Here is a 26102-nt window from a genome sequence, read left to right as displayed (position 1 = left end):
GGAGTCCTCTGCTGGAGGGGAGAAGAGGTGGAAAGTAAAAAAAAAAAAAAAAAAACAAAAAGCACTAAGGAAAAAAAAGTTTACAAACAAGGGGGTAAAAGAAACCCATTTTCTATATAAAAAAAAAAAACTTTTTTGTTATCTCCATGATCGTCATCAGTTATTTATATATGTATATATACACACACACACACACATATATGTATATATATATATATATATATATATATATATATATATACACACATATATATGTATATAAATCTATATATTTTCTTTCCATGTCCATGAAGAGGTGATGGGGGTTTGTGGTTCCATAATGTCTGAGTAGACAACTGCATTGAGCAGCAGGCCAGACGTCCCAACCTGACAGCATTCAGGTCTAATATTCAGCCTTTTTTGAATCAGTCATAGGTGGTCAGAGCTGACCAATCACAGTCTTTCTGACCTGCAGGCTTTGTCCCACCCACTGACGCAAGCTCATAGGTCCAGTGCCTCGTCGGCCAGCAGAGATTCAAGACTGCAGTAGCCCTGTTAATGCAGTCTGAGAAATGATACACTGTACACTTCACATGCACGGCCAGATTAGCATAGAAAAAGTTAAAAAAAAAAAAAAAAAAAAAAAAAAAAAAAAAAAAAAAATAGCAAACATCTCTGCCATACACTCACTCACACTTTTTCCAGTATACATTAGATATCAACTGACAAGCACCACAAAACAGGGGAAGGACAGAAAAAAACAAACAAAACAAACCAAAACAACATGTAAGACTGTTGGGTACCAAATGGTCAAAGTAAAAACATCCGTATGGGTAAGCTTTATTTTCTAATTTTCATTTTTGATTTCTGAAGGGTACAACTTATTTTCTCTCCTCCCTAGGTCCAGACTTCCATCTTTCTCTCTCACACACACTTACACACGTACTTCTAGTTGTACTTTCATCTTTGTGAGAACACTCATTGACATAATGCATTCCCCAGCCCCTAACTCTAACCCAAACATATTTCTAACCTGAACCGTAAAACCAAGTCTTAACCCTCAAACGGCCCTTTATAGTTGTGAGGACCGGCCAAAATGTCCCCTCTGTGAGCTCTATAACTCAAACTGGTCCTCACAAAGATAGAAGTACGTACGGCTGCACACGCACACACACACACAGAACCCTTTATATGGAACTACATATGAATCCAACCACAGTACCTCTTCATATCCCACTGACCCTCTTCTCCAGGCTTTGAGTCCAAACTTTCACAATAGTCAGGTCTTCATCGACTGAGGTGAAACACTGACATTTACAAAGCTCAGATGAAATGTGCTTGTCTTTTGTCAAAGTATATAAACACTGATTTGATATAATCATGCTCAGACATTTATAGACTTGGGAAAGCTGACATAAAATGCTTTTAGTGTATCCATGGCCATAAATGTGTGTAAATTTAGGATGTGCACTACAGAAATTCAGAAGAAAACCCAGCATGATGCATGATGAGGTTTCATGTTAAAAAGTAAAATAGCATTCTTAATTAATTCAACATTCATTTATTTGAAAAAAAAAAACAAAAAACAAAAAACAAACACTGTTTACATTTCCCCCTGTCCGCGCAAAGACTGATAAAAAAGAAAATTGACCCCTGTTGAGAATAAGTTTTCAGTAAATTTTTACAAGATGAAACACAAACTGTTTCCATTAGACAAGTCGTGTGTTTTTGACAGTTTGATCCAACACGCCCAGCTCAGTGGAAACCTGACTATTATCACTGTTTTTAACAAGTTTATGATTTGAAATTAAAACCAAGTAAAACAAACATTCACTCACCTGTTTCGCTCGCTCGCTCACACACACATACATTCTCAATCACACACACACACACACACACACACACACACACACACACACACACACACACACACACACACACACACACACACACACACACACACACACCCACACACTCACACACATGAGCAGGAAACTAACTTTTTCATTAACCAGCCACTGATGAAGATGGTTTTTTTTTCTTTTTTTTTCTTCTTTCAAAAATCCACCAGCTAAGTTTCTATCAGACAAGCCAACAAACTTTAGAAAACAACCTCGGAATGATGGATGCTCACTGGTCAACTTGACACAAATGGCAGCCAAATATACCAAAACTGGGCTGCTGGCTGGTGTCAGTTTCCCACCCTAAACAACATGCTCCCAAACACAGATACAAACTCAGATACCGCAAATACATGTGTACACATATATACAAATAGAAGCGGTCCCTCAAACACTGGGGGCAGCTTAACAATTTATAATGCATCATTTCTGTATATGCCAAGAATAAAACTTTTCTAAATAAAATACATAGTTATCTGTGAGGGTGGGGAATGGGGACAGCAGATGAACAGAGAGGAGGAGGGTGGAGCTCGCAGGGAGTGTCGGGGGAGGGCAGGAGTGCTGGGGAGAAGCCATCGTTGTGGGATGATGATGAGAACAGATAAAGAAAGCAGGGAAGAAAGAGGGAGAAAGATGGATGGGGAAGACTCTTCTCCTTCACTGTGTCGCTGCTCCCGAGCACTGTCCTGTGCCACTGCAACACTCCGCCTCTTCAACGTTTGTTTAAATCGTTCCATAATAATAATAATAATAATAATATCAATAATAATAATGACCACGACAATGCTAAAAAAATATATATAAACCCCAGCCATGTCTCACAACCGTAAGTCCACAAAAAGGGGGGAGGTCTGGCCCTCGAGTTCATCTGAGTCAGTGACAAACAGTTGCAGAGGAAATTAAAGACGCAGAGAAAGAAGAAAAACGCAGAGAGAGAAGAGGCCTGTCGAACGGAGCTGGCCATGAGAGGGAAGTGGCAAAAAGACCAACTAGGAAAAAGGGAAAAAAAAAAAAAAAAGAGAGGGAGGGGTGGCAGAACAAAAACAGCACAGGCAGGATGTGCTATAATGGAGAGGAAATAAACAGAAAAGAGGAAGCGGAGATGAAACAGGGAGGATGTGGGGACCAAAGATGAGTTGTGTTGGGGCGTTGTGATCCACACACTGGTGTCCTTCTGAGGGTTTTCACAGAAGATTGGCGGAAAGCATGAACAAGTGATGACAACATGGCCTCACTGTGAGTGTACCCTCTCTCCTTCCCTCTAATTAAGGGAAAGGATCCGCAGTCCTCCCCGCGCTGGTCTTTTATCCCAGGGTGCATCATACCTCCAGGAAGCGGGAGCTGCTGGTCTTGGCATGGAAGGGCTCGGACCACATGCGCCGCAAATCCCCCTGTGGACCACAAACACTGGTTCAGACGCGAGTCATATTTCCTGATACATCTTAACTGACCGGGTTAGCCAAGAAAAAAAATGTATTCCACTTTTTACTAAAGTAAAATAACAATTTCTGCACCACTTATACTCATGTGCACATATTCTTTCACTCTACTTGGCCCAACCTTTTTTTAAGATTTCTAAAATTCCCAGAATGATTATTTATCAGACAGGAGACCATTGATGACTGGCTGTCTAGTGACTCTACTGCGTGATCTAAAAATAGAGAAACAGGCTAAATTGCGATATCTGGAAAGTGATGAAACATATAGAAGGATGAGTAATTGCGACCAATTTATTACACAAAACATTGTCCCAAGATTAGAAAAAAATGCACTTCAATAGGATGCGCAATTAATAATTACATAATTACATAATCAGATCAGCTACACTGTTGAAAACCTACTGTCAAAAATGAAATGAAACTGCAAGTAAAAATTGTGCTAAGAAATCCCCATCGGTCCACTTTGAATATTTACACTTCTCTTTTTTTTAACAAAAAAAAAAACAAACAAAAAACTGTAATGTTGTGCTTTGCATTTCTTCTGACAAGGGTTCAATTTTTCTTTGCAATTACGGAATACAAAAAAAAGTGCTGAACTCTGCAAAACTGCCAAAGCTGAACTTTTATCCCTTGCAAATGAGTGACTGTTGCTGCGGAATCCCGTCAGCGTACCTTCAGGTAGGCCATAGTGAGCAGAGGCAGCAGGGTGAAGGGCACCAGGTAGAGCAGAGCGGGCTGAGCAGCACGATGGATCCTGGAGGCCACAGTGGCAGTCAGCAGACCTGAAGACAGAGTCACACATCAATCAAACAATCAGTTTTTAAAAAAAAAATGATTTTCCAAAAACCCTGAAAAGGAAAAGATAGGAAACTTGAGATCCAAAGTCAACCTTCTGAAAGATTATACTTCAAAACATTTTTGGAACACTTTTGGTAAATCCAAAAATAATGGCATCCAAACAAGTAAAACTATCACCTCCAAACATACCTAACACTGAAATAATAAAACCCGTGACCTTTTACAACCATCCGTCGACCCATCGATTGCTTGCTTACCCACAAAGTATCCGATGAGAGTGCAGTGGAAATAGGAGACGCGCTGCATGCGTCCGGACATGTTACCAGGCCCTGGGACTTCCCCTGTTGCTTGCTTCTTATAGTTGTCATACCGAAGGACGAAACATAACAGCAGCCCCGGCATCACAATGTCTCCTATTCCCAGCATTGAGAAGTGACTTCCTGTGGAACTGCAAGGATGGAAAAAAAGGCAGGCATAGGTTTTAAATGCTAAAATGCATAAACACTGTAGCATTCAAGTACCCCCAAATCCCACGTGCATCATTAGTGTTTCATCACTTCTTTCTGAAATCCAACCAAGTATCAGATTAGACAGACAGAAGTTTATAGTCACGGTAGCTGCACCACGAGGCTATAATGGTCATTAGAGCAGAAAACTACATTGTTGGATGGAGGAAAAACTGACAAAAATTTTGTGATTCGAATCTTCTTACCACTAGGCACACAAAAAATGTTTGGCCTCGGGGTGGCACCAAAGGAAAGGTCCCTTTGTGACAGAAACGGATTATCCACTGAAAGAACCATTTGACCATTTTAGGACAGATATACATCTACTAACTACGAACATATTAATGTTGGCATGTTAACATATATGGAAACAACTAGGGCTGCAGCTAACAATCATTTTCTTGATTACTTGTTTGGTCTATAAAATTGAAAAAAGCAAACAAACAAACAAACAAACAAACTGCTAAATGTCTGTCAAAATTTCTTAAACCACAAGATGTAATCTTCAGATGTCCTGCTATATCCGAAAAACAGTCGAAAACCCAAATGTCCCAGTAGAATTGTTACTTTCCACTAAATGAAAAGTGTGGGGACTTTTCCCTCCACACTACTTTCCTCCCCCTGGTTACATCAGTCTTACCTGGGAAAGACCAGTTTGCCAGGTAGGGAGAGGCGAGGGACATCGCGGCCCATCCCCGGCCCCAAGTGGAGCTTCCTGGACAGAACATCTATGGGATTTTCAGCAGGTTGGGTGGCAACTTTGACCATCACATTACTATTGAAGATGTAGGCTGAGAAGAACACCTGGAGGGAAATGTAAGGAGGCAATTTAGCCAGTCAACTTGACAAATGATCTTCACACTGCCACACCATCATTGGTGTGAGAGCCCAAAATTATGTTCTATTATTATTTATTTTGTCTGACCAACTGTCATAAACCTCAAATGTTTTGAATTTATAATTATATGAAGACAAGGGAGAACATTTTCACTTTCGAGAAGCTGTAACCAATTTAATTTCCTGTTGATAGTTTCAACTCTAGATTATAAATTTCAAAATGTTCTGCTGCTGCAATTTCCGGTTGTCACCTGTTAACCTGATTTATATTCACGTAGATGACTTCTGTTCTCAAAGCCACACCCCCAGCAAACAATAAAGAGCAGTGATTCATTCATCTAATGACTCTAATGTTGGTCTATTATAACATTATTGTGAACATAAATGGTCAGTGTCAGTGGGGAAATAACATTGAAGGCAGCGGTGTGCTGGCACATTGCTAGGAGCCCAATATGGGAACGATGAGAGCAACTGTGGAAAATGTACTCAGTTGTAGAATATTACCAGATATCTGTATTTGTGTGTGAAAATGTGTTTTTACTCAGTTTTAAAGATATATATTAAATTTCTTTATTAAGTCTGGCAGTTCTCTGTATTTAAACATTTCTCGCTGGCGTCTTTTTGACAGTGACATTGTAACTCATCTTTATTCCTTTCTGAGAAGTATTAGCACAATATTTTCAAACAAATGTATTATTATCTGAAATGAAACAGAAAATATATCTTAAACAGCCATGTGCTGCTCTTGATCACTGAGCCTTAGTATGCTCAGATTGATCTGTAATTAAAGTGATTATTAGGCTCAGTGGTTTAATTAAATTATGGAAAATACACCCTGCAGTTTTTTTAAACAACTCAAATAAAATAATGTATTCCTACCTCAATTACTCACTGACTGACTGATACACACCCTCCAATGATCATTCATGACATACTTCTTCTCCTTGTCTTGGGTGACACATTTGCTGTTAAGTGGACAATGCTTTTGTGTTCTGTGCTGGCACTGATCCAAAGTAGTGACAATTCAATAGATTCTAATGAAACCCCACCTAAATCAACCAGTGCCACAGAAAGACCACCCCAACTTAATATTCTAATTTCTCACAAGTAAATAGTGATGTTCATCCTAGTTTTGCCTCAAGGAGACAGCTTCTGTCCTTTATAACTTGCTCACCTTCCCCTTAGTGATTATTCAGGTTCATTTCCTTGAATTTTCTATTTGTGAAGGTTGAGTTTTGGTAGGTAGCTCTCTTGTATTTGTTCAGCCATGGTGGCAATCACTGCTATCAATGCTAACTACCTAGTTTCTTCCAAACATGCTGCTCAGGGTTGTTAAGAACAAATGCAAAGGCTTTCATAAACTAAATTACACTCGGTTTTCCCTGTCATAGAAAGGTTTAGGCATTGCACCCAAGTTCTTTTGTGGAGTGCTTAGTGCCGAATGAAAGTAAAAAGGCATTTAGGCGACATATCAGAATGAATGTTTAAAAAAAAAACAAACAAACAAACCGAGAGTTCTATGCGCTGACAAAAGTTAAGGTCACCCACATATATTTTCATCAAATCAAAATATGTTATTTTGTGAAATGAAATGAATTGATTTTGACTATAGGTACAATAAGTGTTGCCAGCTTTCTTTTAAAAATATGGTGAGGATAATGGCCCAACAAACGTGGTGGAAAAAAAAAAAAAAAAATTATAAAAATAAGATTTCCTTTGAATACTTTCAAACTTTCCAACCACCACCGCCCCCTGGAACCCAGAAAGTACCTAAGCACTCTGAAAACCTAGGAAAAACCCTGTAACCGCTTTGTAAAATCTACTGATAGAGAGATATTATGAGTTCATTTCTGTTTCCTCATATTTTTGCTGTAACTCAGGGCAGCGGCTTGTATGTCAGGTGTGAAGCAGGTGAAGTTTGGGATGGGAGCATTTCTTACCCAGAACACATCATAAATGAGCAGTCCTGACAGCAGCAGGCACGACACCTTCAGACTGGGAAGCCGCACGAAGGCTATCATGGCGACACACAAGCCCATGGCTAAAGCTGCCGGGTGAAAAAACACATGACAGTTAAAAACACAATTCCGCATTTTAGCAGAAATGGGCTGAAATAGCAACATGGGAACGGATTTTAGCAAGTTTATTTAAGAAACATTAATTACTGTGCACGCAGGCCTAATTAATTTGACAGATTATTCTGCTGAAAATTCTCAGCTCATATCCCACTGCACTTTTGTGCATGAGGTACGACCTGTTAAAACACGAGATGGTGTTATGATTAAACATGGGGCATGTCAAGTTTTTCAAACATAGAATATAATGGCCGCATTTTGCATGCATTTATTCCAGCCAGGTGTAATGGCCAAAAGAACCCAGAAGGGCATTGCAACATCTTTATAGTTTGCTTTATTTTATTTAATGTTTCATTTTTCCTTTCTGCATGTCCAGGTCCCATGTTGGATTCGTTGTCATCTGTTATTTTTTATTTTTTTATTTTATTTTTGTGACTGTTGAGAGTGTGCTATGTGTAGGTTGTTTATTACAGAATAAGAAACGAATAATTATTTTACTAGTTTCGAAGCAGGGACACACAGTAAGAGCGCCAAGCACGCATGGATTTCGATTCTTGGGATCATGTTCCAATTTAAATTTAAAAAAATTTCAAAATCGACACACCAATCAATAAAGATGCTACCAATTTTATTTTTTTTGCTTTTTGATAATTGAATGTTGCCATCTGTCTCATGGCTGCATTGTTCACATGACTGAAGACTACCAGGAAGATGTTTCAAATTCTTGCTGTCAACTGGGTCAAATAAACGAACAGCACACACCGACACTTTTCTCTGCTTTGTCAGTGCTTCACTAAGACACCAACTTTGATTAGGACCAGTTAAATTAAATGCCAGTAATGTTTTTTATAGAAGCAGACATAAGTGGGTACTGTATATTCTTCCTGTGTTAGCATGCAGCACAATGCAGCAAGAGCCTGAAAACAGTGCTGCTAAAGGAGTCATGTCAAGTTCCTTCTTCCGCAGGAAATGAGGAAAACTGAATTAAGTTCAGAGCCTTGCCTTTATTGATGATAGCGATGATTTAATTTATTTTTCTGACTAGCATCATAGTTAACAGTTATGCCAACAGAACTTCAACCCAAACACATTTATCCTTTTCTAATAGTTAGCCACTTGGATAAAATTCTGTGCTGATACTAATACTTCTCATGACTGTTTACTGCTTTATAACTCCAACATCCATTAATGTCATCAAGGTGAACAACACACCGCCTTGTAGTTCAGAGGAATGTGCCATGAGGATCCACTGTACAAAACCTGCTGCACAGCTTTTTTCTGTCAACCTTGAAACAACTTTCTGAATCATGACAGAGCTACGCACCGTCCATGAGAAGCCAGTGTCCAGTCAGCACCCAGATGAGCACCAACATAACAGAGAGGGAGAAGGAAAGCAGCTCGGCCAGTGTGAAACGCCCACAGCAGCCAAACGAAATCCTGCAATTAATGAGAAAAGACATCAAAAAAACAAACAAACAAAAAAAAGAAAAATACACAGGGCTATTATAAGAAAAAGTGATAACAATGAACATTTACATGCTGAAATATTTTACCACAGAACAGCATTTGCAAACTCGACGATTTGCAAAGAACAACTAGGGAGAGAGAGCACTGATGTGTATGGGTTTGGCAATGGAGTGAGTGAGAGCCTCTGAAAAGGATAAAACATTTGTTTCTTTGTTTGACAAAGCACCTGAGATGAGATGCATAAATGATAAATATGCAAAATATAGCCTGTGCAGCCTTTAGGTAAGAGCATTCAAGATAAACAAAGTGACAACAAACTAAACACTGCAGAAAAGAGTTTTGCAGTGTTTAGTTCACAGGCTCTGAATCTAGAACTAGAGAGGCGTTCAAATTGGTTATTGAGTATGCGGGTTGTGTTTTTCTTTACTTTTGCTTGAGACTGAAAGAGCTCATACGTCCAGATACATGGGCCCAAAGGTTATTAAAATTGATTTGTATGCATTAAGTGAAAAGACAAATGTTACAGAGTTCGTTCACCTGAATCAAAAAATAAATTTAAAACTTACACCCACTAATCCTTTTCTAAAGATATGATATATCCGCATTTTAAAGAGATTTTACTAATGTTGGACAATTGAAGGAACACTGATATACTGATAAAGACAAAACAATACAAAACAGCATGGAGCAGTTTATGAAGCATCAAATCTCAATATAAGGACACAAAAAATCCACATGATTTCCTTACTTGTTCTGTGGGGAGCAGGGTCTGGTCAGATACTGGCACATTGGCAACAAGAGGAATGCAAATGCAATTGTTGCAAGAACTGAGGAGAAGAGCAAAGCACAGCTAATGGTCTTTACAGGTTCAATAATCAGCACAGAAAAGGGGCCATCCCCAGAGTGTAACCACTGAGCAGAAAATGTGAACTGTTAATTCTGTAGCTGTAGTGTTTTTGTGTTATGTTCAAGAGTGGTAGTTACCTGCAGTGCAGATGGTGAAGACCACCTGTACCGAGTCAAAGAAGAAGAACATGACTAGAAGAGACACAGAGGCTCCTATGGGCAGGAAAAGAGCCTGTGTGGAGTCTATAGTCTGAATACCTGCAAAACAATATAAACATCAAAGTGAGAAGGATTTAAAATCCCATGAGTACAAAAATACTAAATGTTATGGATTTTTAAAATGTGGTCACAAGCAGAACAGCTAACCAATTATGGGTGATTACTTGTAAATCCAAGAAAACACTTTGTGTATTTCAGGCCATAGCATGTATGTAACACTCACTGTTGTTTGTATTGCTGTTATTGAAAGACCCTGTTGTCGAGGGGTTACCATCTTTATCCTTCTCCTGGTTCTCACAATCCATGTTTAATGACCTGCAGTAGGGAGGAAAAGAAAGAGAGGAGATGGCAGAGAGAAGGAGAGAGTGTGTTTGGACGCGAGCATCAGTAATCAAAACCTCAAAAGTATGGAAGCTGTTAATATGAGATATAGAGCTGTGCAGCAGCTTAAAAAAAACACAGCCTACTTTTACAGCAAATGAATCAGAGACTATGACTGCTGGTGGCTCTTATGTATATAAATACCTCTGTCAATGGAAAATGATTCAGTTTTTCTTTGGGGAAGTTTGATTAACTTTATGTTTATTACTCATTACAGAGTTTAATTTAAGTGAAAAAAGAAAACACTGACATGAAATAGCCAGGTAATGGGTGAAATAATGGACGAGCGGGAGGTCTGTGAACTTAAAGTGAACTGAGTTTCCACACTGAAACCTAAAAAAAAGTGTCTTGCTCACATTAACCTACATAATGTTCCCATTTCAATGCATTTTTTCCCCTGCTCACATCTGACACAGTCCTGACTACAGTCATAAAAAAATTTTGTATTTTGTATATGCTTATAAAAATCATAACAAGAAATGCAAATTAATGCACATTTGACCACTGGTGGTGCTAATTTTCCAGTCTGGGGCCATTGAACCATGGGAGAAGTAGATGGTACAATGAGATGGTGTGATTAAAAAAAGTGCCAGTCAAACCTAAAATGATGTAAAACCATGTAGGACACATAAATATGGCATTTATGACCGTTTCATGTATTTACTTAGGGAACATAACGTTCCCTTATTGGCCAACACATACCTGATATTTTCATCTCTTGCCATTTTTTGTCTCTTCAATGGAGCAGAAGCTTCAGTGACGTTTCATTCACATGCTTCATGTACGTCATGAATTATCATCCAAGTCTGTTTCCATTAAATTTTGTTCTTAGCCAAGCGTAAAAAACTGAGTTGTTTTGAGGGAATAATAATTGTGTAAAAAATTCTACTGTTGGCACTCAGGTAGGTTTTTTTTAAATGTACAAATTGAAAATGCACTTAAAAACAAGTGGAAGGAAATGCACAAAGCGTAAATGATTTTGTCTTCTGACAGCAAGACCAGAATGAGCTCAGTGAAATTTGATCAGATCAGCTGTGACTCCCAAATAATAACTACAATCCACCCAATGACCATAATGCGCCGCAACCAATTTTTTTCTGATGTGTGCCATGCTAGTTGGCCTGTATCATGGTGTGCGGATGGAGCATCATGTTTGCCGTGGCCTTTCTGCCTCTTTATATTTGGATGGTAGAGACGACAGTTTGCATTTACAGCTCACCTATTAATGGACAGTTTATCTGACACATGAACACCTGATTGATTCAGCATCTTCATTACTAACAGATGGTTGAGCAAAAAATACCTGCTCTCTATTCAGTCTGAGAATCAAAGTCTATGAAGCCATTTACCTGATAATAAAGCTCCTCTAAAACAAATGTGTCTTTGTCAATATCCTAATGTAACTAAATCCATCAAAACACCATTAGGTACAGCACTGTAGATCCTTTTCAGTGCATATAGTGAACCAAATCATGTTACACCTGCCGTTAACAGGGTACACTTGGACTGTAAGAGAGCCTAACATTGCTGCAACATGGGTTTTTCATTTTCATTCACATTAAACAGATGATGCACAATCTTACTAGATTAAACCCTGTGAACCAGGTCCAAATATCAACTGCATGGTAAATAGATGTGGTATTTTCATGTATTTACAGGAAAAGATCTTTTATCCCTGTAAGGACAAGGTTTATTAAAACATACTAGTACTTTCGTTATATAGGGAACCAAAAGCGACTGAATTAGGAGTATAAACTATTATTTAAGAAATTATATCTTATCTTACAGGATTTGCTTATGTCGAAAACAAATCATGCTCTGCAAGTCATTGTCCACTATCCTCTTGACAGCTGAAGTGATTGTTTATTTGTTTACACTCACCTGAAGCTGCCATAGACGATGAGAAGGATGGAGATGAGGAAGGTGGACACCTGGCTGGAGTCGACTAGGGAGTACGCCCTAAAAAGCAGAGATAAATTCAAATGTGAGGTTCTGTGCACAGAGGAATATGTAATGAACCAGGTCAAAACAAATGCATATCACCTTCTGTTTAATGCCGAAGACAAACCTACATAGTGTTTTTGCTACTAAAACAAAAAACTGTTTCCGTAACAACTGTCTTTTTACTGGCATCGTACTGATTAACAGTATGTAAATGTTTACCCCTCTACTACAACACAAGTTGTCACTACCATAAACATCCCATGAACGGCTGAAAAGTAAATCAGCCTTAAAATACACAAATGATAATCTCAAAAGACTCCAGACTTCAAGCCATTGCTAATTTGCTGCTTCCTTCTTTTATTGATCATAACTTTTTACGCACTTCACATTGCACTAAAGCCACAACCATTTAGTTTTCTGACCATTTTGCTAATTCATTACATGCATAAGTAAGTAAAAATACATTTGCTGTTTAAAGTCAATACCCATCTGCTGTGGTAAGACCTCCTGTTATCTGTCAGACCAATCATACTTTCAGTTTTCAATAAGTAATTTAATAAGCCTCTCTGACCTTTTACCCTTTTCCAAGCATGGCAACTTTGTGTTTTTTTTATGACACGCTATTTTAGTTAAACAAACAAAATAAGTACAGTTATTAACTTCTACGTCTACATCAACTTGAATTACAGAAGAATTCTGAACTTCAACAGCAGTAAACTACAGGGCAGAAAATTCTTCCCTTGGAGTTGTTTAACTGTGGTGAATTGTGCAAGTATCCTTTGCTCTTGTAATAAAGGTGTTTTTTCTTCTGGAATCGACTCTATAATCAATTCAGCTGAAGAGTGCACAACCATATACATGTATAAAACCATCAGTCTGAAAACAGCATACATCATAGTTGAACAGTTCTCTGCATATTTTTTATACCATCACGCTGTTTAAAATGACAAGAATTGAGACATGTATGCAACTCTAATGTCAGTCAATCATTTCAGACTCCGCACCTTGACAATCTCACATTGGTTGTGGCAATTTTATCACCACCAACTTGAATCTCTGCAAGCACAGAAGTCACATTTCACCCTGCAAAGAAGAAGGGCTAAAATACTTTGACAACCAAAATTTATGTGTGGGGTAGAGAAAATGTTATACCAGGAATTAAGATTATGAATTGAAGTATGTATATAACAGCAGGTGTAAACGAACTGAGCAGTAGATCCATTTCATACAGTGGTAGACTGACCTGTGTGTTTAACGGGAACTGGGTCAGCACAGTTCAGTTTAACTGGTGGATTCTAATCACAGTAGTCTTACTTAGGATTTTGAAAATTCTAAAATCCTTTCCAGCGACCATCTAAGAAAACATCTAATACAATATGAAAATATATCAAATGCATGGTGTATCACTGCACAACGTACTGATACTGCACGCCACATGAAACTGCTGCTGTGTTTCACAGAGATGAACATATTCTGTTCCCCTGAGATCGTTGGGCCTCGTAATTACACACAACAAAGCAGCAAAGAAAGGAGACTGAAACAATTCGATACTTAAATAAGAATTGCAAATTTTCTTGCATTTTTAAAAAAACTACGGGAAAACAAGTTATTGATTATCAAAATCAATAAGGCAAATGAGATCTATGTGGTCCTAGGCACACTGGAAACTGTCTACAAAGGAAGGGGGCCTCGGCTCACAACAGTTGTAAGGTTTAGATGTTTTGTTTCTTCTAAATTTTGATTAGGTCGATTGATTTTATGTGGATGCATAAGACTCACCCATAGTTGGAAAACAAGCTGAAAATAGCTTTAGTTTTAAAAAGCTCTTAAAAACTCATATCGTAAGTACTTCACTTTGTACTTCTGTTTTTTTTTTTTTTAAATTGTTTTATCTCTCTATTTTGTAGTGTACCCTAACTTTTTGTTTTGAAATCTTTAAGTTCTTATCTACAATGAATACTTATTATAAAATTATTATTTGTATTATTAACTTTGTAAAATACACCATCCCAACCTTGGGACACTTTGGCGTTGGTAGCACCTACTTCAGGTGTGTTTTGATGTGTGTCAGACTCAATCTTAACTCAAGCTGGACAAATTATACCTTGTTTGAGAGCTCTACCTCTCCTGAGTCTGTCTCGCAAAGCATTTTTGAATTGGTTCAGACTCATGGCTATGCACCAATGTGTTGTTGCCACACAAAAGGTACTACAGCAAGTTTTATGTTCCCTTTTTATGCCAGAAAATAGGCTACTACATTTGTCTATGTTATTGAGTTTTGTGAGACAGACTAGACAAAATATAGCGGACCCGATGAAGGACAACAAAATGCATGACCTCTGCTCAGGGTTGCTGCTAAAAGAGTATCAATACACTTCTGTTTGAAGAGGGCTGGCATCTTTGTTATGGTCTAGGAAAGACGAGCTGCACTGTCTTGATGAAGGATGAGTATGGCTTAAGAACTTCACTCATCCAGCTTCTTTTTAGTCTTTCGACACGTCATTAAAACGTTTTTTTTTTTGAGCTCTCAGAAGTAAGAAGTTGTAAGATTTCACATCTGCTAATTTCAGCATAGATTAATCTCACTGTTTTTTTCAGACGAATGTGTAATCAGACTGCTAGTTTGCAGACCGATGCCGTGCTGAAGCACCAAAGTGTTCCCATATCAATGATCTGGAGCCTTGACACAGCGTAGACTTGACATGCAATCTTATAATGCAGGCCTTTTTTCTGTCTCTTATCAAAATCTCTGGCTATGGGTGAGGCATGCAGGCTGGAGTTTGAAAACAAACAAACAAACAAACAAACAAAAACAAACAAAAAACGCAACCTATGACCCCAAAAATGGCATCATCACTGATCCATTTGAAAATAAAGTTTAACCAAATGAGACTCTGACAGCAAATTCTACAGAAAATGACATGAAAACACCACAAACACCGGAACATGACTGGGGCCACACTACCCTTTTGGGCTAGGGATCATTGATTGTTTTATAGTGGTATAAGCACAATAGTGGGCTGTGTCTGAAATTGTCCCTGTTTTGCTACTTAGTGCACATTTACCCTTCACCATGTTATCTGAGTGTTTAAAATCTTTACTATGCCCTTAAAACTTCCCTCAATGGAATATAAAACAAAAGGAAAAGAAAAGGCACTACAGTTGCCTGCAATGCCAAAGCAATGATTCACGTCAAAGATGCATAATTACACCCCTGTAACCATACAGCCGTCAGTCATTACACAAAAAATGATGATGAATCAAAAATAGGTCAACCGAAAAGCAGAAGAGAAATTCCACAGATATATTTGAGTAGTTTTTTAACTGTAAAATGTCACACCCAACACAAAAAACCCATTTATTTAAGGAATTCTTAAATCATTTATTTATTATTCAATTTTTATGTTGAAAAAATTGAGACCCTCACCCAATGTATTTTTACCAGAGTTTTTAAACTCTTTTATTTGTATTGGCTCAGTATTGCTCAGTCTATATATCTAAGTATATACATATTCAATAAATGCTGAATTGCCTAATTTACGGCTCCCTGTAGAGTAAACTACTGACTCATTATTTAGAGAATGGTAAGAGCATCACAGCTTTGGTATACAGAGGGTGGCAGAGAGGAAGTTTTAAAAATCATGATGACAGATGTTCCCAACAGGAAAACCACATTAGCTAAGTGGAACAATAATCAAAACGACTGGATAACACTTAACAGGATATTTGTTTACAAGCCACACATCTAAAAAAAATAAATAAAATACAAACAAACAAACAAAAACAACAGAGTTGAATTAACATCTGTAAAAGTTTTTGTTTCTTGGATTTTTCTGTCATTTCACTGTGGCATTTCTTTTTTCGTATTGACGTCTTATTTAGTGAGCTCTTGGTCATCATTTCAAAGGCAAAAAGTCTCCCATTCTACTATATCTGTAACCAGCAACTCAATCCTTACTCGGTTATTGTGAAGCAACATACAGAGAATATAAATGGGTTTCCTCTGCAACATACTGTATCATGGCGGCTGCATTTCAGTTTGTGTTGGCAATGCTAGTAATACGAGTGTAACAGGTGCAATCCAAATTCACTGAAATCGCTTTTTTGTAAATTAGACTGATAAGAACAAGCCTGGATGTCTGGCTCATCATTGGTGTAGATAAGATATAAAATCAACAAACAAGAAAAATTACAATAACCATATAGAAAACCCTGGCTAAAGAGCATGAAAATAAGGAACAACACAATAAACAATATCCTGGTATGAACTGGGCTCATGAGATAATGCATTGTGGTATAGTAAAAAAAATGTATCTGGATAAAATATCTGCAAACCAAACCAAACTAAAGAAAGTGTTACTTCACATGTAGAAATGTCAATCACAGCAAGTGAAATCTGTCCTTTTCTGCTGGCATGCAGCGAGAACTATTTCAGTTCTGAGTATTGCTGCGCTGCGTTACTAGTTATCTTCCAAGTACTGACAGAGAAAACAGCCCTTGCGTAAAGAGACTTAAAACCATTTTTCATTCTGGTGCGCATGTGACATAGGAATTCACAGGTTTCATTATGATGCCAGGGAAAAAAAGCAGAAATCTCCTGTCGCTTTCAGTCATTTAGTAGTACAGGAATGACTGCAGGGTGTCTTGGAGGGGAGGGGTAACATGTAGTTCAATGTTGAAACAGGACACCAGGACAATGCTGCATCATGTAGCTCTGCCCTGGTCTTGTTTGTCCAATACAGGCCTCTACTTAATGACTGAAAAACACACTCAGCAGGCATCATCTTTACAGACATGTCAAATTACAATGGGTCCCAGTATACTTGATCCAAGACGTAGGCTGTAATAAATGTCTGACGATATAGCCTATCCAAATATGACACCGTATTCTGGAAAGTGTTCCTTCTTTGTAAGTTGCAACCTAAATGGGCTAATGTCAGTTTTTAATGTTTTAAAAAGTGTTTTGCTTCAAGCAATAAGAAAGGTATTAAGAAACTGACCTTCTTCTTTTACACACAGACACTAATGATGTCACTGCCTCACTGTCAAGACAGCAAGCAGATAGACGGCTAGTTTAATCTACCACAGACCTAATTCATATTCTAGTATCGAACTGGTTCGTCTGAATTCTGTGCACAGAAGCCTGTAGAACATGGGTGAGATAGATGAATGGAACATTTAAAAACAAAATACAATCCCGGACTGTTGAGGGCTGGATGGCAGCCCAAAGTGCCATAAGACGTCCTTGTTCACTGACAGACTAGGTTTTCAATAACACAATTCGAATACCGTCCTCTATCAAGCCAGTTGCATGCATGACTTGACCACTAAGGGCCAGGTCACCAAGCCACAATGAAGACTTTTGCAAGTGCTGCCCCTGTGAGGCATGAGTATTAAGACTGAGTCTCGAAATGTCTTATTCAGATTTGTCCTGAAACACGCATGCAGACACATTACTAAACTTAAAAACTGTGAGGCCACTGCATATACATTAATTTTACTTGTGCCATAATTTACATAAGCTTACAGTAACCACTGGGTTGAGTTGCCACTGGACCTCCAGTGGGGAATTAACATTTATGTGCCTCCACCATCTGATTATGGATATAATGGGCTACATCCTTCAGGAACAAGAATGTAATTTGTGATCAACTGTGACCCTTCTGCCTCCATGAAAATAAGTACACCTGCCCTGCATTGCTGTTCTGGTGGGTGTTTGTTTGAATGAGTGTTGATGAGGGATCAACTTCAAAATGGCCAGACAAGATATAGTGAGCATATGAGGTCCTGGGTTGGGTTTGTCCGTGCGGTTACAATTGCACGGTCAACGCATCACCTCAGAGTCGCAACTATGGCATGCAGCATAACATCTTCAGAATTTTTTAGGGAAAAGAAAGATCTATACTAGTTGCCTATCAAGACTGAGGTCCAGATATGATCATTTTGTTAATTTTCTTAGAGCACATGAACATCATGAGTGATAACCTCAGCCTCAAAATTTGGGATGGTTTAGTCTACTGTGTCTCCAAATTAAATCTACTTAGGCCTACATGCTCTGTAGCATAACCATTAGTACTGCTTCTGTTCAGGAGACAGGCAACAGATGTTTCAGTAATCCTTCAGGTTCAAACAGGTCAATGTGTGCTCTAAACTGAGAATACTGCAATCTTTGTTATGTTTATGCAATTGAAACATCGTTAACAGAAGACCTAAAAGTGAGTATGGGACAGTGTTTGCTGTCATTTTTGTTCTTTGACACATTCTCATTAAAAATACTACAAAGGCTCCTTAACCATAGATATTACTGTTCATTAGGTAGAGTCTTATGTGCAGAAGTCAGTATTTTCAACATTACCTCCATAGTGAGTTGTGTGAATGATTAGTTGATTAGTTAGTGACTACTAAGGCTGAGCTTGAATTGGATTGTACTGTTGATAGTAGGATTTTGGGATTAAGTTCTAAATAACCATGTTTCCTGATGAAGGATGTTTTTGTACCCTCTTAAATTCATTAATAAAAGGCCAACGAGAAAGGAAAATGTACCTTTGGACTACTACTTAGTGGGTGTTGTCAATACAGTCCTGCAACCATCATCTCATTCAGCATTCCTGAATGATTACATATTTATATTATTTGATAATAATATAATAAAAGCATATTTAAGATTATATTTTTGATAAGCCTTTATAAAATTGGGAGTGAGGGGTATGAGAAACTTTTGTGGTAAACTATGCTAAACACAGAAATATTTGGTTATATAATACAGGCGGCACCTAGAATTGATTAACTGCAGTCAAAAAAAACTCAAATTGTTAGAGGACGGACCAAAGTTATCTTTAAACCTTCCTGTCTCTACTACTGGGTTTATTACCTCTGCCAAGGAGATTATGTAATCACCCGTGTCTGTTTGTTGGTTTATTTGTCAACAGGATTACACATAATGTACTGAACCGATTTGCACCAAACTTGGTGGAAGGATGGGAAATGGGCCAGGGAAGAACCCATTATATTTTGGGGCAGATCCGGATAATTTATTATTAATTTGATTTTTTTTTTCCTCTGAAGTCTGGTGCATGTTTTTTGAAATTGGCCTTGGTGGAGGTCTGCGCTGTACTGAACGCATTTTCTAGTTTGTTATGGGAAAAAAAATCAGTTGTTTTTAATGGCTAATATTGGCAAATGTTAGCTAATAACCTTTGCTTTTGTCCATATGCTAAGGCTTACTGTTTGCTTGTTGGGATCACTGTGTGTTACTGAACATCAAAAGACTTCCTCCACACACGGACACCAAAGAATATCAATAAATCCTCCATACCATCTAGAGAATTAACTGTGAAAAGTTTTGTGCTACAAAAATTCCAATTTTCTAATCTAATGACTGAAAATTAATTAATGGTAAGTTTGATGGACAATCAACGGTGTAAGTCATTTACTGAGTAAAAATACCACAAAATTACTGGCTACAGCTTCTTGTGGGTATTTGTCTTTACTTTTGACATTTCGCAGTTATTTTAGAGACTAAAATCAATCTTTACAACTATTTCCAACAAAGCATGACCTAGAGTAAGAATAGGAGAAACCGCACGTTACTGAGCACAATTTTCAACTTTCAGTTTGATAGATGTGGTTGCTGCAGTTGTCTCATTGGAGACTCAACATCGCAGACGATGTGGGTACAGTGGTTTAACTATATGATCTCATCTTTATCAAAGCCAACGAGTGCCAGACCCATATTGAACAAATACTGCCAGCTTGGTCATGAAGCCAGGTGAGGCCTTTGTTTACCCATGTGTTACAAAAGATTCTATCTGCTACTTTACTTATGCTTAAGAGCTGCAAGGGTTTTCAGCATTAGAGCTGCTCTAGAACTAGATACACTAAAACTATCCCACTGCTGTAACTCTATATAATGGAAAGTCAAGAGAGGCTCAAGATCACGCATTAGTGAGTCCAGTGTTCTGACAATCTACTAATCTATTATTGTTTCTGAGACTGTTTCAATTTGTCACCTCCTGTAAAGAGGAAAGTTTTCATACCCATCAGAAAGATTTAGTTTGGACAAACTGGGTATATTTACAACATGCATGCCTTTAAGCATTTCGCCATTACAGGAAAAAAGGTCGGTGTATTTTGATGGGAAGATCTTGCCCACAACACAGCAGTAATTACTCAAAAGGAATAACATATCACATCGTATTGACCTTCGATTGTTGACACAGTCTTCATGCTGACCATCTCTCTCTCTCTCCACGTCACAAAATCGTGCGTTTCTCAGTTATAATTTAAATCTTACTGGAACATCTGTTGTATTCAGTTGCCACATAATGACACTTGTACAACCACCCCTGAAAATAACACAGATTGGACCGTTTGGCTGTCCAACATTGTGTTCAACTGAGATTCTGAACTAAACCAAAGGAAGGGCACACAATGATTTGGTCAAAAACAATGGCTACAGCAAAAGTTATTAAGGAAATTCACAAAGAATGAAGGCCAATATTTTATAGTGTCTACACTTGGGTCCCTGTGATGGCTAATTGTGGCAGAATTTAATGAGTTAAACAGATTAAATGCTTTCACAAGATGGCACCAACAAGGGAAGCAAAAGGATCATTGTTTGCCAGACCGAATTATAAAGAGAAGTGCCACACGGAAATTGACATCTGCCTGGATGGAAAAGTACAATGAAATACTATGACAACTGTCCAGATTTGCTCTTTCCAAATATGTGTATGTGACTGTGTGTACTTCAGGAAGCACCACGTTCACAATTGCAGCCAAAATGTGAGGGTTGAAAAGTTCCAACTTAACTGCATGCAGAAGCTTTAAAAGTGAAAGTGAGGAAGTGAAATTAGGAGAACACCACCCCTTTAACACATAGAATAGTACTAGTGTGATGTAACATAAATTCTTTACCTATTGTTAGGAAACTGCTGCAGTGAAGGCTATCCAAAGCAGCATCAAACTATGATTTGCCAGCTTTCAAATAAGACCCCTTCAGAACTGTACATTAGCCTGTTGGTTACCACAAGGCATAATAGGGATAGCTGTGGTTTACTTATTAGCAATTTATCCAGGCAGCAATATAGTAGCTATAAAACTAATCGTGCACAACAGAACTTGCAAATGCTGCCCAGCACAGCACCCTGACCAAGTGTCCGTACACACCTTTTGATTACAGGTTTTTGTCTTCAAAAGATTGGCTGTAGCCAAATACCACGAATACTAGCAAGTATATTATTTATGCCTGTGATTACTTAATGTAATGGTTTTCATATCAAAATACATAGTTTGTTTTTTATTAAATACTCCTAAAGCAGAACTGCTCCTTTTTATGTAGGAGGTATATAAAAACTCTGTGGGTATGCTGCTTTCAAAGTAATAAAAGCATGGGTTTTGTTAAATGCCGCACAATTAGATCCAGTCTAGAGTTAGTTGTGCTGCTCCTCTCCTGCTAAACAGTGCCCGGGATGAGGGCAGAATAATAAAAAACAAACAAAATTGGCAGAAATAACATTTACAAAAGATTTTTATGTTATAAAATACAGAAGATCATCTGCAGATCAATTTATTGTAATGGTTGTGAAGTTGTTTTACCTCACTGGTGATGATATGAAGTGAAAACCCCATCTAGCAACCAGATAATGTAAACTAAAATATAGAGGCAAGGAAGTTGGATGATAATGGCACAGTTAACCCAGCAGGTGTGACACCATTAACATTTCTCAACCTCAGTTATAACGACCCTTGTAATAATTCAGTTATTACAAGGTATTTTCCTAATTTGAATATTTTCAGCTTCAGCTTCAGCTTTGTCTTTAAGCCTACAACTTGTCTCATCTCTGAAGCTCCTCAGTGACATTTAGGCTATTTCTGGCAAAACAGATGATCACTGCCCTTAATAATATTTATCTTCTTCGCTTGCACATTATCACAAACAACTACACACTCAATCCCCATTCAGGCACGATTTATTTGTCTAGAGGAAGTGAGGTGATTTTAAAGGAAAACACCAACATTTTTAGAAATACATCTGTTTGTTGTTTAAAAGGCATTATTAGAAGAAAATGTAAATCTTAATTAGAGCTGCAAGGAGATTAGCCAATTAATCAATTAGTCGATCAACAGAAAATTAATTAGCAACTACTTTGATAACTGAACAATCGCTTTAGTAACCTTTTTAAGCTGAAATGTCAAATATTTGCTGATTTTTGCTTCTCCAATATGAGGATGTTATGCTTTTCCTTCTAACACATGACAGTAAACTGAATATCTTTGGATATTGGACTATTGGTCGGACAAAATACGACATTTGAAGATGTCATCTTGGTCTGTGGGAAATTGTGATGCATTATAGACTTAGGGACTTGAGGCTACAACATTCATACAAGACATTTCAGAAGGCGCTGGACGGTGAATTTCTCTCTTTTTTCTCTATGAGGGATATGAGGGCTCGTTGTTTTTCCTTGTGGTTCCCTTAGAGCTAAGCTTGGCTTACCAAGTCAAAAAACACCTTGTATTTTAGACACTATTTCCACATGGCATTAACATGTGATCTGTATCTGGATAAGGAGAAAAGCATGTAATACCATGTAAAAATGCACACAAAATGCATTCCAACAGGAATACAATCTGATCAGCCGAACTACATTCAGAGATGGCCTGATTTTCACTGTGAACATATTTCAGTCAAGTGTAAATGGAATCCGTACAGTGTGATCACATTCTTAAGAGAAAAAATATCTATCCAGCAAGTTGAAAGGCAACAACCTCTCTCTTCTGGCTATCTAAAGCAAGCGCAGGAAAAGCTGCAAGTTGTAGTAGCAGTAGCTAGGATGTCTTTGCTAATAAAGTTTTTTTGTTTTTTTTAAATGAATGAATCCAGTTTATGGCATTGCTTCCCTTGATCTAGGACGCACCATGTTTATTGACAAATGCCACAGCTAAACCAATTTTACTTATTTTAATTTTTTTAATCTAAAGTAACTAACTAATCACAATGCGGGCAGAATGAAGAGAACAAGAATTGCTTATTAATACCAAGCTTTAATACTATTTAAAAGCCCACATGTACAAGTGTAAGTTGGGCCTTAGACTGCATCCTTAAGTGTTTGTGCCTTTGTCCTCTGATCATTACAAAATGTCTGTCATAATCCATTACGGTAAGGAACTTTTGCAATGAAAAACCAGAACGTCAAATTAATATCAGATCAACTCTCTTTTAGGCTTAGCTTTTTTACTCCATCCTGTATTTCAAAACTAAGAAAAATGTAAAATAGCATTTTCATCACCTGTTACTGACAATAAACCAATCCCCTAGCTTCAGTCTTCACATTACTTTTATATCAGTGTCTATGAAGCAGTCACGTGGTAACACTTTTCCAGTGACCACCTCGAACAGTACACTGAATCTTTCAAAAAGTACAATGAAAATCAACAACATTCAAACATTACTGAATTAATGTTAAAGGAGAACTCTGGGGAGCAAAAACTAAACCCAGCAGATGGCCCAGCAGATGGCTGTCAGTTTGAATTCCCTGATAAAACTACTGCTGTTTCCTACATGCTGAATATATTGATAGTTGAAATGGATATGATAAAAGCTCCTCCCAACCAACAGAATGCAGGTCAAATGTCAAAAAAAAAAAAAAAACTGAACTCCTGTATCAACACATCAATGAATGAGATGGCAAATAAATAGTCCATGAATGTGACATGTTTGGGTTAATGAGAATTCTTGTCTAATCCTACATCAAAGTGAAATTTTTGCAGTAGTTGGGCTTCTCCTCCTGTAAGCAATTTCCCGAAACAACGGTCATACAATTGATGTGGGGGGTGGGGGGTGGGGGGTAATATGTACAAACATACATACACAAACACATATATACACACGTACATATATACATTATAGTATATTATATTATATATATATACACATTATATTATATTATATATATATACATACATACATATACACACACACACACACACACACACACACACACACACTTATACACACGTATATATAAATATAACGACGGGAATTTAAAAAAAAAACACAAGAAAAACATTTTAACATAAAACAAGAGTTAGACAAACTTATAAGATAAACACAGTGCATCTCTGTGGCACCCTAGCATTCAATGAACCTAGTCTGGACTTGGAGAGTCATTGGTTTGGACTATTCACACACAAGAGGATGTTCTAAACACCATCATTAAAAACACTCAATCCTGGGATCAAACAGGCGCAATTTAGCCTTCATTAATAAGCAAGGCCTCAAAGAAAGTCAGGTCCTTTTCATTCATGGGGACAACGCAATTCAGTGATCACATCATCTCTGTCTGGTTACGTTTAATCTGTTCTTCACCAGGCACTAAAACTCAACTGTAACGTTACCCTGGCTTTACGTGTGTGTTCCCCACAATGCTGCAAAGATGATTCGTAACAACCTGTCGTGTGTCACAATGCCAGGCTCAGCCCGAAACTGGCATTTTGGGACATGACTGCGATGCCAGTTAGCTAGCTTAGCTCTACGGCAGAACCTTTGTTATTGTGTGCAGCGGGTCGACGACGAATGCTGGCCATCTAATCAGCTAACACTAATTTGCTGGCACAGCTAACGTCAAGTAATCTGCCCCACACCGTCATGCAACGTTGTGCTCATTGTGCAAAATCACAATTATCAGAAAGCAAACGCTGATAATATGGGCGAAGGAGTCATTCACCAACTGGCCAACCCTAAGCTTATCGAGCCATTAGCCAGGCAGCCAGCTCGTTAGCATTCACTCACAATGGCACCATTGGAATTGACCAGAGCCGTTAGCATTAGCATCAGCTGGTGGGGGCTGCTAGCTAAACATCCAGCTCAAGTTAGCTGCTAGCAATATCAGAGCTGCAGGGAAAAAAAAAACATACATGAGTGACATTTTGCCCTTTAAACGGTGACAAATGTATCTAAAAGCATCGGCGTGAGGAGCCAAGTATTTCTCTGTGTTGTCAGAAATATAATTAATTGGTTTAGTGACCTATATCAATCAGGCTTGGCAGTAGCATCAGCTAACGTTAGCTACCGCTAGTCGGTAAAGCTGTGCCTGTACGCACTCACCAAGACGAGTAGCCCTGCTCCGCCATATCGCCGAAAACAGTGGGTTCTGCGACTGTGGCTAACGCAGATTCAGGTCCCGGTGACAACCCGTTGGGACCTCGGCGAGGTTTTCTGCTTTTCCTTCACAATCCGACGTCCTAGCAGTTACTTTTAGGTGACAACATGATGATACATCCCGGCAGCAGCTAGTGATCACTAGCTGTATATCTTGCAATTGAAATGGGTATGATGGTTTGCTATCGTTTGGTGGACAAGACAAAGCACCCCGAGAAAAAAAAAAAACACACTGATGTTATTTTCGTCGGTTTCGCTAATGTCCTGCCGTCACCCCAGCCGAGAAGGCTCGGTCTCCAACGATGCTACACCCACTGTAAATCCATATTCAGCGTGATGTATCCAGGATAAATTCGGATATTCCTCAAGTCTGCACCCCTAGCTGATATGGAAGACGTTCAGCTTTGTTTTCTATGGCGAGAGTCACGGGAACGCGCAAAATCGCCCTGCTGTAGAGGTTTACAAGTAGGACGTGCACTGAAATGTTTTTGTGCACTGAAACGCTTGCAATGGTTTCTCTTCAGCTGCCAGCATTGCAGCCTGTCATA

General features: G+C 38.3%; 1 protein-coding gene across 1 annotated transcript; it reads right to left on the bottom strand.

Moving 5' to 3' along the window:
- Nucleotides 1–658: 658 nt before the first annotated feature.
- sppl3 (signal peptide peptidase 3) lies at nucleotides 659–26102 on the bottom strand. Its single transcript, XM_040158336.1, has 11 exons — nucleotides 25501–26102; nucleotides 12330–12407; nucleotides 10291–10382; nucleotides 9987–10106; nucleotides 9751–9829; nucleotides 8860–8972; nucleotides 7401–7507; nucleotides 5264–5427; nucleotides 4375–4565; nucleotides 3992–4101; nucleotides 659–3271 (listed from the first exon to the last, which is right to left on the bottom strand). Exons 1-11 carry the CDS (start codon nucleotides 25524–25526, stop codon nucleotides 3200–3202), a joined length of 1152 nt encoding a protein of 383 aa, XP_040014270.1. The 5' UTR covers nucleotides 25527–26102; the 3' UTR covers nucleotides 659–3199.

This window comes from Xiphias gladius, chromosome 20, assembly GCF_016859285.1.
Source record: "Xiphias gladius isolate SHS-SW01 ecotype Sanya breed wild chromosome 20, ASM1685928v1, whole genome shotgun sequence".
Taxonomy (NCBI): Eukaryota; Metazoa; Chordata; class Actinopteri; order Istiophoriformes; family Xiphiidae; genus Xiphias; species Xiphias gladius.
Note: the sequence above shows the minus strand (reverse complement) of the source record. Positions and strands in the feature narration are given on the sequence as shown.

Bases quoted from the DNA above. Each gene is read 5' to 3' on its own strand.
- sppl3 (XM_040158336.1), bottom strand. From the start codon at position 25,526: ATGGCGGAGCAGGGCTACTCGTCTTG. The intron at 12,408-25,500 runs GTGAGTGCGTAC...TCTGCTTTTTAG, and splicing joins GAGCAGGGCTACTCGTCTTG to GGCGTACTCCCTAGTCGACT. The intron at 8,973-9,750 runs GTAAGGAAATCA...CATTAATTGCAG, and splicing joins CCCTGCTCCCCACAGAACAA to GATTTCGTTTGGCTGCTGTG.